General features: G+C 46.6%; 1 protein-coding gene across 6 annotated transcripts in view; it reads right to left on the reverse strand.

The window, feature by feature from the left end:
• Positions 1-2,505: 2,505 nt before the first annotated feature.
• PPCDC (phosphopantothenoylcysteine decarboxylase) overlaps positions 2,506-20,586 on the reverse strand; it is a 40,688-nt gene continuing 22,607 nt past the window's right edge. For 4 of the 6 annotated variants that reach the window (XR_007136921.1, XR_007136919.1, XR_007136920.1 and 1 more), the window contains 4 exons: positions 17,012-17,155; positions 8,823-8,922; positions 7,569-7,713; positions 2,506-2,668 (listed from right to left, as the gene is read on the reverse strand). Coding sequence is in view for 2 of the 6 variants with exons in the window: in XM_047795100.1 (XP_047651056.1) it covers positions 20,321-20,406 (86 nt within the window). In the remaining 4 variants the exon portion in view is untranslated. Of the gene's footprint in view, positions 2,669-7,568; positions 7,714-8,822; positions 8,923-17,011; positions 17,156-19,862; positions 20,407-20,586 lie in introns of those variants that run through there. The other 2 variants (XM_047795100.1, XM_047795099.1) reach the window with 1 other exon arrangement.

Raw genomic sequence — 20,586 nt, forward strand, 5'->3', positions numbered from 1 at the left:
ATAAATCCAACAATAAATTGTTATAATTATTTCTTTATATATTTATATGTCTTTTAAAGAAGCTAAGAGAAGAAAGGAGAGCAAATGTATTTTTAGTTTTTTATTTATCAATTCTGGTTCTCTTCATTTGTCCCTGTGGATCCAAGTTACAATCTGTTGTCACTTCATTACTCCAATACAGCTTTGTTTTCATCCATCTCGTGTTGTTATTGTCAAATATACTACATTTTATATGTTATAGACCCAACAATACAATTACAGACATACTGTTTTCTATAACTTCTTTTTATAACTGCTTTTTAAATAAGTTAAGAAGAAGAAATTTACACTTATAATGTCTTTTATAATTACATAATTGTCTTTAACAGAACTCTGTTTTTCATATGGTTTTGAATTACTGTCTGAGGTCACATGCTTTCAGTCTGAAGAACTTCCTTTAATATATCTGGTAAGACAGGTCTGCTAGCAATGAATTCTCTCAATTTTTGTTTAATTGGAAAGGTTTTTCTTTTTTTTTTCTTTTATTTTTGGGTCCTCACCTGCAGCATATGGAAGTTCCCAGGCTAGGGGTCAAATCAGGGATGCAGTTGCCAGCCTACACCACAGCCACAGCAACACTAGATCTGAGTTGCATCTGCAAACTACGCCACAGCTTGTGGCAACTCTAAGCAAGGCCAAGGATTGAACCCACATCCTCATGGATACTAGTTGGGTTCTTAATCCACCAAGCCTCAATGGGAACTCCTCATTTTCATTTTTGAAAGCTAGTTTTGCTAAATATATGATTCTTGGTTGACAGTTTTTTTCTTTCAGCACTTCAAATATGTCATCCCTCTGCTTTCTGGCTTTCACTGTTTCTGATGATAAGCTTTCCTTGGACAAGTCATTATTCTCTTGTTGTTCTCAAGATTTTATCTGTCTATGACTTTCAAAAGTTTAATGCAATGTTTTATGGTGTGGATCTCTTCATATTTATCCTACTTGGAGTTCATTGAGCTTTAGATATGCAGATGAATGTTTTCCATCAAATTTGGGAAGTTTTCAGCCATTATTTCTTCAATTTTTTTTTTCTTTTTTAGGGCTGCATCTGCAGCATATGGAAGTTCCCAATTGGAGCTGCAGCTGCTGGCCTGCACCACAACCACAGCAATATGGGATCCAAGCTTTGTCTTCAAACTACACCACAGCTCACAGAAATGCCAGATCCTTAACCCACTGAGCAAGGCCAGGGATTGAACCCGTATCCTCGTGGATCTTAATTGGGATCGTTAACCACTGAGCCACGAAGGGAACTCCCAAGTTAGTATTTTAGATAATATATTGCAGCAACTCTGGATACTAGCCACAAACTCCTCCCCCCACCCATACCCACACATAGTGATCTGGCTGGACTATTTTGAAATTTTATTTCCCCTGCAGTGTGTAGTCTCTTGATTTCACTCCTAAAAGGCTGAACCTTGGATAGGTGCACTATCACCCTGAGATGACAATGGTTTTAAAAGGGCCCTCTTTGTCTATTTCCTCGATCTTTCTGTTAAGCTATCTCTATTGGTATCACACCCAGTTATTAGCTTCCACTAATTGCTGACTAACTGCTTTATTATTTTCAACAATGCCCAGGGGCATAAATTGCTGCACAATCTGATCCAGTGAAATTAAACCCCTTTTCAGGAGCAGTCTTTGAGGACAGTCTTTGAAGTTTATTCTGACCTTAGGAGGTCTCTTCTCAGCTACCTCTTTGCCTGCTTCTCTCTGGCAAACTTGGAGCTGGTCTAATTTTTAGCTTCTTTTTCTCAAAGCACTACCGGAATTCCCTTAATTGCATATACCAACAATATCTCCATAATTTTTGAGAGCCTCCATATGCTTGAATTTCTGCACACTCTGTTGCAAATAAATTCAGTTCCCTTGGAGAGAACATCAGAGTTCTTATGTTCTTATGGACTTCCTCTCATGAACTTCCTCTCTCTCTCTGTACAAAACCTTTGTGCCACTGCTCTGAAGCTGATGGCTTGGAATGACATGCCTGCTTTAAAAGGTTGGGGCAGTAGACTTTGGTTTTCTAAGCTGGCCTCTCACAGAATGGAACTTCCACTTTAGAAGCCAACCAGGGAGTTCCCCTCGTGGCACAGTGGTTAACGAATCCAACTAAGAACCATGAGATTGCAGGTTCGATCCCTGGCCTTGCTCAGTGGGTTAAGGATCCCGCGCTGCCCTGAGCTGTGGTGTAGGTCACAGACGTGGCTCGGATCCCATGTTGCTGTGGCTGTGGTGTAGGCTGGTGGCTATAGCTCCGATTAGACCCCTAGCCTGGGAACCTCCAAATGCCGCGGGAGCGGCCTAAGAAATGGCAAAAAGACAAAAAAAAAAAAAAAAGAAGCCAACCAGGGTGAGGGAGATCAGGACCTCAGTATCCTCAGGTTTTCATGCCTAGAATAGAAGTTCCGCCCTATGAGTTGGGAATGGGTTGAGGAAGAGAGCCTCAGACCTCTCAGCTACTCTTACCTGGAATAGAGCTGCTGCAACACACAGAGGTGAGGAAGATGAAAAATGCTGGTGGTCTGCCACTCCCAGAGAGATACTGTAGCTCTCAACTGGATACTGAAGGTAGGGAGAATCCTTTGTTCTTGGCTGTACCTGCCTAGAGTGGAGCTACTTTCACAGTGGCCTGGAAGTGGAAAGAAAGTAGGTCATAGCTGAAATGCCATGACCTCTCACTCTTCTTACCAAGATTTAGTAGATTTGCTTTTTTTTTTTTTCTTTTTCTTTTAGGGCCACACCCACAGCATATGGAGGTTTCCAGGCTAGTGGTTATATTGGAGCTACAGCTGCCAGTCTACATCATAGCCACAGCAACTCAGGATCCAAGCCAGGTCTGCCACCTACACCCCAGCTCACGGCAACGCCAGATCCCTAACCCACTGAGCAAGGCCAGGGATGGAACTCGCAATCTATGGTTCCTAGTCAGATTTGTTTCCACTGAGCCACAACAGGAACACCAAGATTTAGTAGCTTTTCTTGAATAAATGTTCTTTACTCACCTATATGCATTAGGGCAATTTCAGAGAATTTTTTGAATTTTTAAATTAAATTTTATCAGTTACGGTTGTTTTACCAGAAAGAGGATCGGCAGAGCTTCTCATCTCACTATTACAGAAATCATCTCCCTAAGATCGCTTTGATCTAAGATTTTAGAATGATGAACTTTGATAAGAGGTTTTGCTTTGTTTTGTATTCATCCATTGTTCTGGGTACTAGGTGGGCTCTTAATTAAACACATTTCTCTTTTCTGAAAATGTTTTTTGTATTTTTTTCTTTTTCAATATCCTTTCCCCAACTGTTGTCTCTGTTCTGTCTTTCAAGAAATTTAATCAGTCAGATGTTGAATCTGTTTTAACCTATTATCCCATCTCTGTTACTTTCTGTTTAACTTTCTGAAAGGTTTCCTTGTTATTTATATTTCTACCACTTTGTTATCACATTTTAAATTTTTTACTTGTTCTCTGATCCTTTTTTTTGTGGCATCTTGTTCTTGTTTCAGGATGCAATATCTCTTCCAGTCTCTCTAAGATTATCAGTAATAGTTTCCTTGACATTTTCTTCTTCTCTTTGCAGCATCTTTGTTTTTGAGTTCCCTTTTTCTGTTTTTTGGCCTCTCTTACATATTGAAGACTTACTCAAGTGTCTAGAGACTGGATCTTTGTTTTAGGGTTGACATCCCATCCTAAAGGCATACAAACAGCACCTAGAGATCACTTCCCATGGAAAAGAAAGAAGGTCAACCTTGGAGTTGCACATACCTGGCTCAAACTCCATCTCCACATTTTTTGACTCTGATTGGGTAAATCCCCTAAGCATCAGCTTCCCTCTTAGTAAAAGAAGGATAATATGCCCTTGCAGATCATATATAAGCGAGTGCTTTGCATACCATAGACACTCAGGAAATATTTAACACCCCAGCCTTCCCTATTCAGAAGCTGCTCTAAGGTAACTCAGTCAGTCCTATCATCTGTGTTGACCACTGATGTTCGTGCACTTCTCTTCCTTCTCTCTCTCCTTTCCTATTAACACCATATGCTCATGATCATGCCTCTACCAATCATGGAGGCATACAACCCATCCTTAATGATAAGATCTACTACAATCAAAGAGATGAGAGGAGACAGGAGCAATGTGGTCTGAGGGAAGGCCATCTAAGGGGAAGACCCTGACTGAGGGTGTCTTAGAGCAAAGAAGGTGTCTTTAAATCATCCAATAGCCTGGAGACATGGTTCTTTAGGACAGCTGTTGGACTTCACGTACCACATACTCACACCGTACTGCCTCACCTCATCCCTCCAGCTCCTTGCTGTCCCCACTTTGCTGCTCAAGCACAGATCAAGGCTCTGTTTCCTTGAGGGTACCAACTCCTAAGCAAGGCCATGAAGGAAGAGGAAGGGAGTGATTGGCCTCCCTGAGCAAGAGAAGCCAACAGGGAAGGTCTTGGCTTCCAAGTGAGAATCTGTGCACCCTGGCCTCCCTCAGAGCATTCTATACCAGACATCTAACTTCAAAGGCTCCCCTGAGCTGGGGCTGGCCCTATTCCTTGAGTTCTCTGATCCTACCATGGTGGATATCCAAACCTAGGGCTCCTGGGCCCAGGATGAGAACTTGGCCAGCTCTATGCTGTACCCAGAGCCCTCTAAAGGACATTCCATACAAGGAGTTCCATATGCCTGAGCCCTCTGCTGGGAATGTGTGCCTCTAAACCTGTACATATCATCCCAGGTGGTGGGCGGGAGGTGGCCAGTCACCTGAGCGGAACCCACATACTCGGTGCTCAGGGCTTCTCCTGCACTCTGATGACCCCATCCTTCATCTGTCACCTCTCCCACATTTCTGAGGGGCAACTGGGCACATATGCTAAGACATACTTGGGAAACTCTACACTCTTCCACCTAATGGACCTCAAGGTGCACCTCCTGTGGACCTTGCACTGTGTTAGGTCAGGTGAGTGAGGCAAAAATGCACACAGATGCTTCCTCTCCTGTAGCTAGTTGGAATGAAAGGCAGCACCTGCCAAATGTTCGACATAAAGCAGTAGGGCTAGAAGATGGAGCCATTTTATTTATTTATTTATTTATTTATTTATTATTATTATTATTATTACTATCATTATTATTTTGTTTTTTAGAGCCACTCTCGTTGCATATGGAGGTTCCCAGGCTAGGGGTCTAATCACAGCTACAGCTGCCAGCCTATGCCACAGCCACAGCAACACAGGATCTGAGTCCCGTCTGTGACCTACACCACAGCTCACAGCAACGCCGGATCCTAAACCCATAGAGCTAGGCCAGGGATCGAACCCACAACCTCATGGTTCCTAGTCAGATTCATTTCTTCTGCACCACAATGGAATTCCCAAGGATGGAGCCATTTTAAAAAGATGGACCTGAAAGTGTTCTCTAGCTTGACCTGGGTGGTATAGCATATGTTATACTTCAATTTTTTAAAAAAAATTTTAACTGGCTTTGGCCCCCAGAACTCAGCAGAGAAATCAAATGGGAAGTAGAAGAAAGGTGACAGGATCATTGAGGAGGCTAGGTCTGGAGGCCAGTAGCTGGCAGTGGGAAGTTTCAGAGGGCATAGATTGGAGCCCTTGTCAAGAAAGAAGGCAATGTCTGGGGACTAAAAGAATGTCAGAGACAGAGGGGATCAAGAATGTCAGTTCTGGGATATGAGAACCAGGACAGCTTTCTTTAAACAAACAAGGGAGTTCTGGGAAGTCTCAGTGTATACATAGTTGATGAGGAAGTAAGGAGGGGTTTGTTGGCTTCTCCTAGGTTCTGATTGAGTGGGGACTCCATGATGGAGAGCTGGAAGGTCTGGAGTATCAGAAAACACTCAGGATTCTGAAAGGAGTGCCCTGGAAAATGACTTCAAATGGTGAGCAGCTGCTGCCTGCTCACAGGTCTGAGACTATTACTATTCCTAAAACCTGGCTTCCCCAAAGTAGTCTAAGGAAAACAAATGTAGAGCCCACCCCAGGCTAGCCAGGGTCACCATTTGCATGGCCAGTGACATGTGTTTTGGGGACAAATATGATGAGCCTTCAGTTCAGAGGTGGAAAGGAAAAGGCAGACACTATGTACTCAATCAATGCCAAGAACTGAATCTAGACCACCCACTAAGCTAAGCAGGGGCCTTCTCCACCTCTCTGGTCCTCCAGTATCTGCTCCCCAGCACAAGAGGCTCATTACCTACCATTTTTCTAAAGCCCTAAGTGCCATGATGTTCTTCCCTCTATGGGGTTGAACTTTGCTTCCAGGAGATTCCTCAGAGGTCTAGGACACACTCCTGTCTCCTGAGGCTGCTCTTCCCTGTTCATCCAGTCTGGTTTTTGTGCATCTGTTCAGCATGCTGGGTCTTCCCCTGCAGAAGTTGGGCAGTGGGGGCCCTGAAAGGATCACAACTCAAGAGGTGCAGTCTGAGCCAGAAGGAGGAACAATGTCCTCCTTTGACCTACATGCTATGCCATCATTAATGTAGCTCAAAATTTTGGGGAAGCTACATACACTGTTGTATGTTCACTTTAGCTCATGGGAAAGATAGGAAGTTCCCATTTCACAAGCACCAGCCTTGGTTTCCCACAGCCACTTGCTGTGGCTCCCGGGTCCTGTCCCATTGTGCCACTGCCCACCTTATCCCCTTCACCCGCTACCTTCTGCCCTATTCATGATCCTTATTTCAGTTCCCCCTACTAGCCCTCTCCTTCCCACCTTTTCACATACAGTAGACTTGACCTGGAATATTCTGTTTCACCTTTCTCTGACTAACTCCTGTTTACTCATCTTTTTTTGGGGGGGGGGGTCTTTTTAGGGCCACACCTGCAGCATATGGAAGTTCCCAGGCTAGGGGTCCAATCTGAGATGCAGCTGCCTGCCTACCCACAGCCACAGCAACGCTGGATCCTTAACCCACTGAATGAGGCCAGGGATCAAACCCACATCCTCATGGATGCTAGTCTGATTCATTACTGCTAAGCCACGATGGGAACTTCCCAGTCACATTTCTTCTGCTCACTTCCTCCAGGAAGTCTTTGCTGAAGTTCCCCCCCTAACCACCACTAATCTAGGCCCCATGGCTACTCTTCTCATAGCACCCCTGACTTTTCTTCCATGGTACTTATTAGAGTGTTCCCTCTTCCTTGTCTGATAAAGGTCTCCCATTAGACAGTTAGCCCTGAGGGTTGTGAGCACATCTGCTTCTGCTTCTCACTGTATCCCCAATACTGAGCACAGTTTCTGGCACCAGGTATATATAGAAAGAAGATGGATCAAGTGAATGAATGAATGACTAAGGCACGATGTTACTTTATCTGACTAGGCAAAGCCCTTCCATTTCCACATGACTTCATCCTGCCCAAATGGAGCAAGAGGATGCATGGCAGAGTGTGAGCTTTGTAAACAAGCAGACCTGGGCCTGAGTTCCAGCACTGCCACTCACCTGATTGTGCCTTTGGTGAGTCACTTCCCTTCTCCCAGTCTCAGTTTACTCAATAGTAAAATGGGGGTTATAACAGTACCCACCTCACAAGATGATGGATGAAGTACAGTCATATACGCAACAGGAAGAGCCTGGCACACAATGCTCAGAACATACGAGTCTCCTTCCCCAGAAGCTGGTAAGAGGAGTGTGTTCTTGTCCCCTGGGTGGGACTCCTCTGCTGCATGCCTGGAGCAGTGGGGGAGGAGAAGAGGTTTGTCTCCCAGGGCAGGACTGCTCTGGGATTCCCTAATCTAGCCTGTGACCATCTGTGCTCCCCAATGGCCTCAGGGAGCCTTCATCCTCATCCCTCTTTCAGAGCCCCAGGGAAAGGGCATACTTTACTTTCTCCATTTTCTACAAACAAGCAGAGGGTACCCTGGGCCTGTCTGCTTCCCCTCCCAGGGGGCTCAGGCTCTGCCTCAGGCATGCGGGGAAGACGGGTCCAAGTCCTTGCCCTCCCTGTGCCTTAATCAGCTTGCTCTATTAGAAAAGAATTGGGGTTCCCTCTGTGGCGCAAGAGGATCAACAGCATCTCTGCAGCACCAGGACACAGGTTTGATTCCTGGCCTTGGAACAACTCCATATGCTGAGGGGTGGCCAAAAAAGAAAACAAACAAAAAAAGCATTCTTTTTGCTTGTGCCTCTCTTCTCTGAAACTACCACCAGGAATGAATAAATGGAGAAAACCTGACATGATCAGAGAAGCCCTTCTGGACACAGACTTATGCTGGGTGAGCCTTACTTGCTTTTTTATGAGATGTGAGACTGTTGGTTAAGACTATATCATAGCAGAAGGGAACCAGGTGTTAGCCCCTAGGACATCAGAAAAATTATCCTGTCCTCAAGGGGCTAGCATTTGAGGCATCAGTGAAAAGGCTTGAAGAATCTTCAGGACACATTTGAAGCCACAAAATGTACAATTCAGTTTCCAAGCTTTCCAACTCTTTCAAGGGCCAGTAGTGGCCCCACCTACACAAGTAAGCCCACCTGCTATGGACCATCTGGCCCCTCCTCCTAAAACTAAACTCCTTGGCTTTTGGTTTTGCAGAATGGGGCTCCTCCCACCTCCACCTACCACATCCAACCTCAGAACCAAACCCAGAACCTGGGTCAAAGGGGCTATCTGGGCACAGGCCTTTGCACACGCTGTACCCCACTCCCGTTAATGCCCACACCTCCTTTAGAATTCAGCCCAAGTACAACCTCCTCTGAGATCCTCCCTTGTTCCTCAGACCGCCCCTGCAGGCTGGGTGAGCTGTCCTGCTGGGCTCCCTTGCCACCCCAGGCCTACTTACCTCCATCCCTTCCTCCCTGGGCTTGTCTATCTGCTCTTTTGGCTACTCACTGAACCAGAAGTGCCTTGAGAACAGGGCTGGCCTTTGTCCAGGACAGTGTCTGGAACACAGAATTTGGAAAAAAAGAATGAGTAGTGGGAGGGTATGCATGTGTGGGGAGAGTGGTATATGGGAACTCTCTGTACTTTCCACTCAATTTCACTGTGAACCTGGAACTGTTGAAAAAAATAAAAGTCTATTGGAGTTCCCATTGTAGTTCAGTGGTAACAAACCTGACTAGCATCCATGAGGATGCAGATTTGATCCCTGGCCTTGCTCAGTGGATTAAGGATCCGGCATTGCCATGAGCTGTGATGTAGGCTGGCAGCTGCAGCTCTAATTCGACCCCTAGCCTGGGAACTTCCATATGCTGAGGGTGCAGCCCTAAAAAGACAAAAATAAAAATTAAAAAATTAAGTGTATTAATTTTTTTTTTTGGTCTTTTTGCCTTTTCTAGGGCCACTCCTGCAGCATAAGGAGGTTCCCAGGTTAGGGGTCTAATCAGAGCTGTAGCCGCCGGCCTACGCCAGAGCCACAGCAACGCGGGATCCAAGCCGCGTCTGCGACCTACACCACAGCTCATGGAAACGCCAGATCCTTAACCCACTGAGCAAGGCCAGGGATCGAACCTGCAACCTCATGGTTCCTAGTTGGATTCCTTAACCACTGAGCCACAAAGGTAACTCCAAGTGTATTAATTTTTAAATTTTTTTTTAAATAAATGAAGAAATATGATCATCCCTTGATTATGCAACACTGGCTTGCAGAGGCCTCAGGCTGCTGTCCTTGAGTGAGGTACCCAAGGCAGACTGGTCATCCCTGAGGGCAGGGACTTCTCTTCCCTTATCAGTTCTGCCAGCTCTGTCAGCCCAGGTCTGAGTGCACATAGGTGGTGTGGTCTGAATGGCTAGATGATGGTGGACAACTCCCTGCCCATCCACCTGTTTTGCAGCAAGTTAAGGAGGCTGCAGAAGCCATCGGAGATTTGGACCAGGCCTTCCATCATTTGTGCTATGGCTGTGGACCCCCTCCTAGAAGGTCAGGCTGGCTAGTGAAGGTAGCAGGAACTAACTCTAAGGCTCACAAACACTCCACTGGTGCATGATCTTGCAGACTTTTTGCCCCTGACCTAGTGTATTTCTGCATCCCAGGCCTCCACAGTCTTTCCAGGAGCCTCAGAGGGACTGAGCTGGAGCCAGAGCAGGATCTATAGATCAGAGGGGACAGTCCTGGTTCCAAGATGGTTCCTGCCATTTGATTTCTCACTGTTCTTGTTCAACAGTCATAGACACGGGGCAATACAGTGAAGAGTTTTTTTCCTCTAGAAATTCCTGACCTTGGCCACAGCCCCCCTGAAAGTCCAAGAAGATCAGGGAAGGCTGCGGAAGCCTTTGAAGCCTCCACCCTGCCCCCAGCCTCTCATGATATACTCAGCCACCTTTCCCAGCCACTGCTGGCATGCCAGTCCTGGGAGATGCCACACAGAGACTGTCACCTGTTCTGTCACACTCCAAGACCCAAGGCTTCTAGCTCTGTTTCTCCATTTGGCCTCTTCCTCTGGTCTTCCTCCAAAGGCCCTGGGCTTCCTGGGAGGCAGGATGACACACAGAAAGAACAAAGGGCTTGGAGCCAGCCGGAGCCCTTCTTAAGAGCTGTGAGAACTTGAGAAGTTAAGTAACATCTTTGAGCCTCAGTTTGCTAATCTGACAAAGGGGATAATGATCTCCACCTTAGGGAGTGATCTCCACCTATATTACGTTTTATATATATATAGACTTTTTAGGGCCACACCCGTGGCATATGGAGGTTCCCAAGCTAGGGGTCGAATTGGAGCTACAGCCTACACCACAGCCACATCCAAGGCGCATCTACAACCTACACCACATGGCAACGCTGGATCTTTAACCCACTGAGCAAGGCCAGGGAAGGAAACTGCATCCTTATGGCTGCTAGTCAGATTCGTTTCCACTGAACCACGAAAGGAACTCTGAGGATTACGTTATAAACGGTAGCTGTTACTCCACAGGATAAGGCTTCTGAGCTGTATTTCCATCTGGTGCTCTGTGGTAGGGTAACCATATATCCTGGTTTTCCCAGGACAGTCCCAGTTAATGCCTATTGTCCTGGTATATTTATTGCCCCTTTTCACACTCAGAAGAGCCTGCTTTGGACAACAAAATCCATGGTCAGCCTAATTGCACCTCTCTCTACTCCCAACTCAGGTCCAGCTTGTGTGAGCAGCACTATCACCCATTTCTACGCACTATCACCCATTTCTACCCATTTCAGTGAGAGGCCATGTCTTGGTTTATAGTTAGGTGGGTTTTTAATTGTTTTTCTGTTTTTTTGGTTGGTTTTTTTGTTTTTTTGCTTTTTAGGGCTGCACCCACAGCATATGGAAGTTACCAGGCTAGGGGTTGAGTCGGAGCTGCAGCTGCCACCCTACACCATAGCCCACAGCAATGCCAGATCGCCAACCCACTGAGCGAGGACAGGGATCAAACCCGTATCCTCATGGATACAAGTTGGAGTCATTTCCATCGAGCAATGACGGGAACTCCCAGGAAGGTTTTTAAAGCCTTCTCTCTGAGCGTTGGGTTTTTATTTTTTACAATGGGTATAGCAAAACCCATCTTAAAGGTTGCTTAGAGGATGAGGAGTTCCCGTCGTGGCGCAGTGGTTAACGAATCCGACTAGGAACCATGAGGTTGCGGGTTCGGTCCCTGGCCTTGCTCAGTGGGTTAACGATCCGGCGTTGCCGTGAGCTGTGGTGCAGGTTGCAGACGCGGCTCGGATCCCGTGTTGCTGTGGCTCTGGCGTAGGCCGGTGGCTACAGCTCGGATTGGACCCCTAGCCTGGGAACCTCCATATGCCGCGGGAGCGGCCCAAGAAATAGCAACAACAACAACAACAAAAAAGGCAAAAGACAAAAAAAAAAAAAGGTTGCTTAGAGGATTAAATGAGATAAGGTGTGCAATGCACATGTCTGGCACAGGCCAGATGCCAGATAAACATGAGTACCCTTCCACAGCCTTCTCTGCCTGGTTTCCATCATGCCAACTTCCTCTCAAGAGTGGGACTCCAGAGCTCAACTTCTCTCCTACCAGGAGAGTGATTTCAGAAGTTCTAAATGACATATGAGCTCCCAAGCTGTCATCTCTCTAGAGAGCAGGAAATGATCTTCACCTCCACTTACAAGCTCCACAGCAGGCCCTGAGGAGCATTCCAGCCTCTCCTTCCTGCATGTATCCACGTGTCTCTATTGGCAGCTTCCAAGCCCATCGCTATAGTTAGAAACATTTCAGCCCTCACCTACCTTGTCCACGTAAACAGAAGGCACATTTGAACTCTCCCTGCTCTTCCAGGAATCCAGAGGCCCAAAAAGGAATCTGCTGGGCCTCCAATCCCCAGGGACCTGCTCTCTGGGCCAGTAGGCAAAGGGTAACCCTGTAATCTCAGCAGATAAAGCCACCATGAGACCAGGCAGCAAGGGGATGACATGCTCCCACATCACAGGTGGATTAGCGGCATGTCCTCCAAAGGCCCTGAAGCTCGATTCTCCCATCTGCCTTTTACCTTCACACCCAGCTACTCCTGGCATTCCTTTGCTATTAGACAACCACCAGTTCTCTGGCCTGCTCCTTCCCCTTGCCTTGTTCCAGGTGGCACCAAACCTGCCTCAAATATTACAGACATTTTGTTCCACTAGGCAGCTCTTGGTGTAAACACCCTGTCAGTCACTGGGATCTGACTCTAGGGCTCTTTGTTCAGAGGCAATTGTGTGACACTTTTTTCATGCTGCTTTAGAAACTGTAATATGTGTATGAAGGAAGCTACAGGAAGAAAAACATAATGAAGCAGCTGCTAAATTGGGACTTTAAAAAAAAGGTATTTATCTCCTCAGAAAAGAAAATCATGGACTTGGAGGAAAGACTTGTCGCTGCCTGATGGGAGGGGGAGGGAGGGGGAGGGATCGGGAGCTTGGGCTTATCAGACACCACTTAGAACAGATTTACAAGGAGATCCTACTGAGTAGCATTGAGAACTATGTCTAGATACTCATGTTGCAACAGAACAAAGGGTGGGGAAAAAAAATGTAGTTGTAATGTATACAAGTAAGGATAACTTGATCCCCTTGCTGTACAGTGGGAAAATTAAAAAAATAAATAAATAAAATAAAGTCAGGGCTGAAAGATAAAAAAATTTTTTAATAAAAAAATATAAAAATATAAAAAAAGGTATTTTGTGGTGGTGGTGATGGTGGTTGTGTGTGGTGGAGAAGGTGTTTCAACAGATCCCAGGGAGGTAAATGCCAATGAGGGTGGGAGCTCTGGTTCAGCAGTGGCAACAGCCTGTTTGGAGGTAACTTTAGGACAGAAAGAGAAACTGGCTGAGTAACCTTCTCTTTCCCATCTATAAAATGGAATAAAACATACTAGTTGGTTTTGTCGTGAGGCTGTAGTATTAGGAGGGTGAAATGAAATCAAGGAAACTCTCAGCATTACAGGAACACTTAACACATACACATAACCCATGTAGAAGCTGGGGCTCCGTATGACCCAGTCCTGTATGGAGTCACATGCAGAGAAGCACATGCTGGCAAAGGAATTGAAAAGATCCAATATTCTAGTGATTGCACTGGGGAGAGGGGATGACTCAGGGGAAATATAGGGAAAGGGGATGAAAAGGTACAAACTACTATGTATAAAATAAATAGGCTACAAGGATATATTATTCAGCACAGGGCATAAAGTCAATATTTTATAATACCTTTAAATGGAGTATAATCTACAAAATATTGACTACGTTGAAACTAGTATAATACTGTAAATCAACTATAACTTTAAATTAATTAATTTTTTTTTTTTTTGGTCTTTTAGGGCCACACCACTGTCATATGGAGGTTCCCAAGCTAGGGGTCCAATCGGAGCTGTAGCTGCCAGCTTACACCACAGCCATAGCAACTCCAGTTCTGAGCTGTCTGCGACCTACACTGCAGCTCATGGCAACAGCGGATCATTAACCCACTGAGTGAGGCCAGGGAATGAACCTGCATCTTCATGGATACTTGTCAGATTCATTTCCACTGAGCCATGATGGGAACTCCTAAATAAATGTTTTTAAAGACTCAAACTTTACATTTTTTTTAATGTGTGTTTATTGAAAAGTGTTTCCTGAACATTTTATTTGTTTTTGTCTTTTTACGACTGCACCTGTGGCATATGGAGGTGGCCCAGGCTAGGGGTCAAATGAGAGCTGTAGCTGCTGGTCTACGCCACAGCCACAGCAACACCAGATCTGAGCCGAGTCTGCAACGTACACCACAGCTCACCGCAATGCCGGATCCTTAACCCACTGAACAAGGTCAGGGATCCAACCTGTGTCTCCATGGATGCTAGTCAGATCTGTTTCTGCGGAGCCATGTGGAACTCCTTACTTGGGTTTCTTGAAGAACACTAAATGTGTCAAATCCTCAGCCACATTGCTCAAAAATCCCTTTATTCCCCACTCTTATCATCTTGCACCTCTTAGCGGCTTGGAGGCTCTATTAAGCCAACTCCCAAACGTCTAGCCAGCCTGCATGGCTCTGCTGCCATTCGTCCCCTCAGGCCCCTTTCCGCTCCTTAGGATGGAATTAACCAAGTCTCTGCTCCGTGCTCTACTTTTCTCTCCCTTTACCCATTAGCAGAACTTGACACAATAAAGAAGACTCTGTACCAACCCAAAAAGTAAGATTCCTTCCCCTTTCCTCCCATCTCTTCAGTTATATATCTCAATCTGTTTTTTCTTAATTCTACACCACAAAATGCCCAGGAACATGAGGGGCGGGCTGAATAATCTTGAGAGAAATACCTGGCAGACAAAGCAAAATTCTTTTCAGTGGGTGGAACTGGAGATTATTAATAAGTCTTGCGCGACCGGGCACACTATTGTCATTAAGTTCCCCTTCCCCCCACTTGTCACAATGACTGTGATTTCCGCACTTTTAATCATACCAATTTTCCTTCACAACATCACTTGCTTTGTCATCCCCTCCCTTTCCAGAACCACGGGTGTGCCCCAGGCCTTCAGCACAGTCTGGCCTCCCTGACTTAGCATCTGACTCCAGTTTCTTGCCTCCAATCTGTCCCTCATGTACCATGCAGCTGATCTTTAAGACACTCCGCACTCACAGGGTGGCTCCCCGGATGTACAGCTCCCGACTTTCCAGTGCACAAAGTCTCATTCCCGCCCAGGTACCCCTCATCAAGCATGTGGCAGCGGCTCTCCACTCTTCGCCACCACTCTAACTACGCTGTCCTCCAGTGAGCATCAGCCAAGGAGTTCCACTCCCTCCAAAAGGCCCACCCTGGCTGTTTCTCAATTTTGCATCATGGCATTTTAGAGTGTATGCCACACAGTCTCACTTCTGATTTTCTCTGTCACTTGATTGTTTTGTTTTAAAGCCTTGAGTCTTCTTTTCATAAGACCATAAGCTCCTTGAGATCAGGGACCTCGAAAGGCTTATAAGGAGCACCTGGGGCACTCAGAAGTCATCTTCCTCTGTTAGCTCATGACAAGAAAAACAGACTGTTTCTACTCCAAGGGCCTTAATGGAAATCTCCAGATGCTCCTGCCAAGTCTTCTGCATTAACTCTCTGCCAAGTCATTTAAAAAACAAACAAACAAAAAAACCTTCTGGATAAAGGGCAGAAGGAACCTTTTTCAAAATGTATGTATTTAGGGGCTTGTGGTGGATACTATATTCATCTGGCTCAAAACTTAAAATGAAGTCAGCCTCCCACCTGTATCTCAACCCCCCAGCTCCCCTGCTGAGAGGCAAACGATAGACTGGATCCTCATTTGTCAATAGGTATTTGAGCAAATACAAGTCAATATGAATAGATCCTCCTTCTCTCCCCTCATTTTTTTATACACAAGCTAGCATGCAATACACATTGTTCTCCATCTTGCATTTTGTTGACCATTTTATCTCAGACGTCATTCCCTACCAGCCCTAGAGAGCTTTCTCACTCTTTGTCTTGGGGCTGTGTGGTGTTCCAGTGCAGGAATGACTGATTTACTTAACCAACTTTCAGTTGTGAGATGGTGAGAGTGTTTCCAGTCTTTTACTACCATAGGCAATGCTACAAAGAATAGCCTTATTCAGACGCGATGTCATATAGGGGAGTGTATCTGTGGAAGTAGAACTGCTAGGTCAAAAGGTAAGATGCATGTGTAATTTTAATAGTTATTTCCAGATCATTCTCCAAAGAGGCTGTATCATTTTACATTCCTACCAGTAATGTATGAAGGTGACATTTCCTCACACCCTCACCAATCTAGTAAGTAAAAAACTTTCATCTCAGTGTAGTTTAATTTGCACCATTCTCCTTGTGATTGTAATTAAACATATTTTATGTTTCAGGTGTGTGTGTGCCTATATGAACTCTGTCTTTATACTCTGCTCACTTTTGTGTTCTTGGTCTTTTTCTAATCAACGTAGAGGAACTCTTTGTATTAGGGGATTTAGTCCTTTGTTATAGGAACTGCAGATAATTTCTCCAGTTTGTTGTTTGTCTTTTGACTTTGCCTTTGGGCTATTGCTAGGTGGAAATGTTTATTTTTCTGTAGTCAAATTTATCAGTCTTTGCTTTTACAGTTCCTAGGTTGGATGCCTTGCTCAAAAAGAAGGAAGATACTCCCCATCTCTCCCCCCATACAAACAGCTTTAAAAAAAATTGTGTCAGTATAAGAAGCTTGGAATGACTTGCCAGATTTTGTGAAGAATAGGCAAACCCCTATCCTTCAGATCCCAATTTTAGGAAGACACAAACGGACTACTGCAATTCCAGGGCATAATATATAAGAGGTGGCACAATGAGAACCTGGGCTAGGACCACCTAATCCAGTCTAAGTTGGCCAGGGAAGGCTTTCCAAAGGACGTGGCACCCATGTACAACTGGAGGCATGCATAGGAGGCAGCCAGGGGAAGGATGGCCTTCCAGTTAAAAGCTGCAGAATGTGCAAAGGCCAAGAACAAGGTTGTCCAGTCTGACAAGAAGACAGGGAGCCCTAAAGGGTTGGTGTGTGGTAAGGGGTGGATATAGGAGGGTAGACAGGGTCCAGATAACAGAGGACGAACAATAAGGCAGAAGTCAGAGCCTTACCCTGAGGCAATGGGGAGGCTGCAGGGGGACACATCAGTTGTGTGGAGGAAGAGCTGGAGACAGTCCAGGGTGGAGGCTGGGCCTTGCTCAAAGGCTTCCTCCTCTTGCTCAGCAACAGCCATAGCAGTTTAGAGAGGTTCTGGGCTGCCAAACAAGAGTGAAAATTTCAGACCCTAATGTTCTGGTCCACCAAACATTCAGAATTCTATAAAAATCATCAGGGAAGGAGTTCCCATCATGGCACAGCAGAAATGAATCTGACTAGGAACCATGAGGTTTCGGGTTCATTCCCTGGCCTCACTCAGTGGGTTAAGGATCTGGCGTTGCTGTGAGCTGTGGTGCAGATCACAGATACAGCTTGGATCCTGTGTTCCTGTGGCTGTGGTGTAGGCCAGCAGCTGTAGCTCCAATTGGACACCTAGCCTGGGAACCTCCACATGCTGCAGATGTGGCCCTTATTAAAAAAAAAAAAAAAAAAATCAGGGAAGCTAGCACCTTCTCTGAGAAACATTTCTACCCAAGATGATGGCAACTTCAAGAGCTTTGATTTTTACCAGGCAGGGTGGTAGTTATCACTCTCACCTTAGCACCCCTCTGGCAGACAAGGACAGGTAAAGGTAGCTCGGACACTAACTGCCCTCTCCTCAGCTCCAACCTGGCTCAGGGAACAGCTGGGCTTTTCAGCCCTCAACCACTCATCCAGACCCCCATTCAGAATGGACAATAAGGAGTTCCCATTTGTGGGTCAGTGGTTACGAACCCGACTAGGAACCATGAGGTTGCAGGTTCGATCCCTGGCCTTGCTCAGTTGTGTAGAGAAGTTGCTGTGAGCTGTGGCGTAGGTTGCAGATGCAGCTTGGATCCAGAGCTGCTGTGGCCATGGTGTAGGCCAGTGGCTACAGCTCCGATTGAATCCCTAGCCTGGGAACCTCCATATGCCACAGGTGTGGCCCTAAAAAAAAAAAAAAAAAGAATGGGCAACAAGATGCAGGACTGCTATGATGCAGCAGTAGACCTTTAGCTGGCTCACGTCCACATGGATCTCTTTCCTTCTGGCCAACAAGGTTCAGTCCCGCTCTGAGCAGCCACAGACAGAGGCCTATGAACTTCTACTCCCATAGCTTTTTTTTTTCTTTCTTTTTCTTTTTGGCTGCCCCTGGGGCATATGGAGTTCCCTGACAGGGATTGGATCTGAGCCACAGTCTCAACCTAAGCCACAGCTGCAGAAACACTGAATCCTCAACCCACTGTGCCAGGCCAGGGATCAAACCTGTGTCCCAGTGCTCCCAAGATGCTGCTGAGCCCATTGCACCAGAGCAGGAACTCCCTCATAGCCTTTTAAAATGGGCATTTTGTAGCAAGTCTCCTGAGCAACTGTCTTCCCTAAAGTGCCTAGCCCAGAGCCTTGCACACAATAAGCACACAGTAAATGGTAGCAGTTTCTGTTAAAACTGGAAGCTTTTCCATTCACTAACAGGTTGCAGAGGGAAAGGAAAGGTGTTGTGGACAGGAGGAGGGAAGTTAGAAACCACTCCAATGGAACTTTTGGAAGTTGCCATTATGACTTAGAGGACCCAAGTTCAATCACTGGCTTCACTCAATGGGTCAAGGATCCGGCTTTGCCATGAGCTGCAGTAGGTCACAGACAAGGCTCGGATCTGGGATCTGGTGTTGCTGTGGCTATGGTGTAGGCCAGCGGCTACAGCTCCAATTCAACCCCTAGACTGGGAATGTCCATATGCCGAGGGTGTGGCCCTAAAAAGCAAAAAAAAAACTAGAATTTTTAATGGAACTTTGGAATTGCCTCTGGCTTTTGGTTATCCAGGTCCTCCCAAGGCCCGACCCCCAAACCAGCCCAAGAAGTCGGTTCCTGGTGCTACCATTTTAGTTATTTTTTCTTTGATGCCCTAAAGCAATTTTATCCCAAAGGGTCACTTGATTAAGTCAAGTGCCATGGAGATAAAAGCTCTCAGAGGCTGCTGGAGGCCTTGATTCCAGCAGGCAGGGTTCCTGGGGCTCCTTCAAGGCACCTCTACTGCAGTGGTCTGAGGGCATGCACAGGGAACCCACTCACCCCAGCCTGGAAAGGCAAGAGGGCAGGAAACCTGCTCTGACTTCAGCTCCAAATAGGCAAACAAGCCCCTGCACCACGCAGCCACCAAAGGGCAGTTAGGTCAAAGGCAGAGTAGCAGAGGTTTATAGGGCACAGCATGAGTCTCTCTGGGGTCTACTTCTCCCACCCACGTGTTCTACTGTGGGGGCTCAGACACCCAGGCCCCGTCTCAGGCACAGCGAGCTAATGAGGATGACACCAGGAAGCAAGGGGCCTGCATTCTAGGACAGGTTCCAACTCTGCAGGCTGCGAACCTGTCACTTGCATAAAGTGCATGTCAGCGTAGGGCTGGGGATTTTATTTTTCCCAAAATGAGACAGTCTATTTCAGTAAACATAAGAAAGCTCACTGACAAGAACACACAACTAGCTTTAACTTACATTTATTTGATGCTACGTAAAGGCAGCAGGGTGGCCATTGTGCACATATTATCTCATTTAATCCTTTCAGCAACTCCATGAAGGTAGGATAATACAGATGAGGAGAGTGAGGGTCAGAGAGGCTGAGCCCTGAGCCACGTCCCACAGCTAGTACGTGGCAGAGCTGGGATCTGACGAGGGGCTGTCTGGCTGCAAAGGCCCTTGCCCTTAATCATCATATGACATGGGGACTAGGAAGTGCTGGTCAGCTGCCAGCCCAGACCCTTCCCCAGCCACACCTAGCGATGCCCCAATCACCAAAACCCCGGACAGGCTGTAAAGGAAGGATGGAGTCATAAAGGAAGGACGGAGTCTCCCCAAAAGTCACTTTTCTTTATTCTCAGTACTCCTCTCACAGCATGGTCCCGCCAATTCACAGGCTTCCCTGTACCCACCAAAGAGCTGAAGCTCCAAAGGCCTGGGGATCACCAGCCGTGGCTCTTTCTAAAAGCAGTTCCTGGGTGCGATGGAGGATCAAGATTTCTCAGTCACTCCTAAGTCCCCTTCCCGGAGAACAGGCACAATACCACAACTTGCTCCTCGGACTTGCTGCGCCCATCCCAGGAAAAGCTGGAGAAGAACTCCAGAAAGCAGGTGGCTCCTGGTTGAAAGAAGGTGGGATCTGGGCCTTTGGTTTAGTTTAACCTGGGTCAGGTCAGATCCCTGTTCAGCAAATGCAGGGAGTCTTCACCCCATTTTGTCAAAGGCCACCTTCTTCACCAACTTGGCCTGAAAACATGCTGAGTGCGGAGGGACATGTGTGACAGAATCCCGGGTTCAACTCTGCTGGAAGCCACCGTGCTGGAAGAGGACTTCTTTCACTTTGTCCACAATGGTGCCCACCTCAGCCATGGCCCCCAGACCTGGGGAGCAGAGCTCTACTGTGACCCTGCAGACTGAGGCAGGGGACCATTCCCCACCCACCCCACCCAGTGCTCCCCAGTGCCCCACCCAGAGCCCGAGGCCTGGGAAGGGCAGGACCAGGCCTGAGCCAGACCCATCCAGTCCCTCCCACGAAACCCTCCGGACAGTCCCAGGAATGG

The sequence above is a fragment of the Phacochoerus africanus genome, chromosome 9 (genome assembly GCF_016906955.1).
Source record: "Phacochoerus africanus isolate WHEZ1 chromosome 9, ROS_Pafr_v1, whole genome shotgun sequence".
In the NCBI taxonomy this organism is placed as follows: domain Eukaryota; kingdom Metazoa; phylum Chordata; class Mammalia; order Artiodactyla; family Suidae; genus Phacochoerus; species Phacochoerus africanus.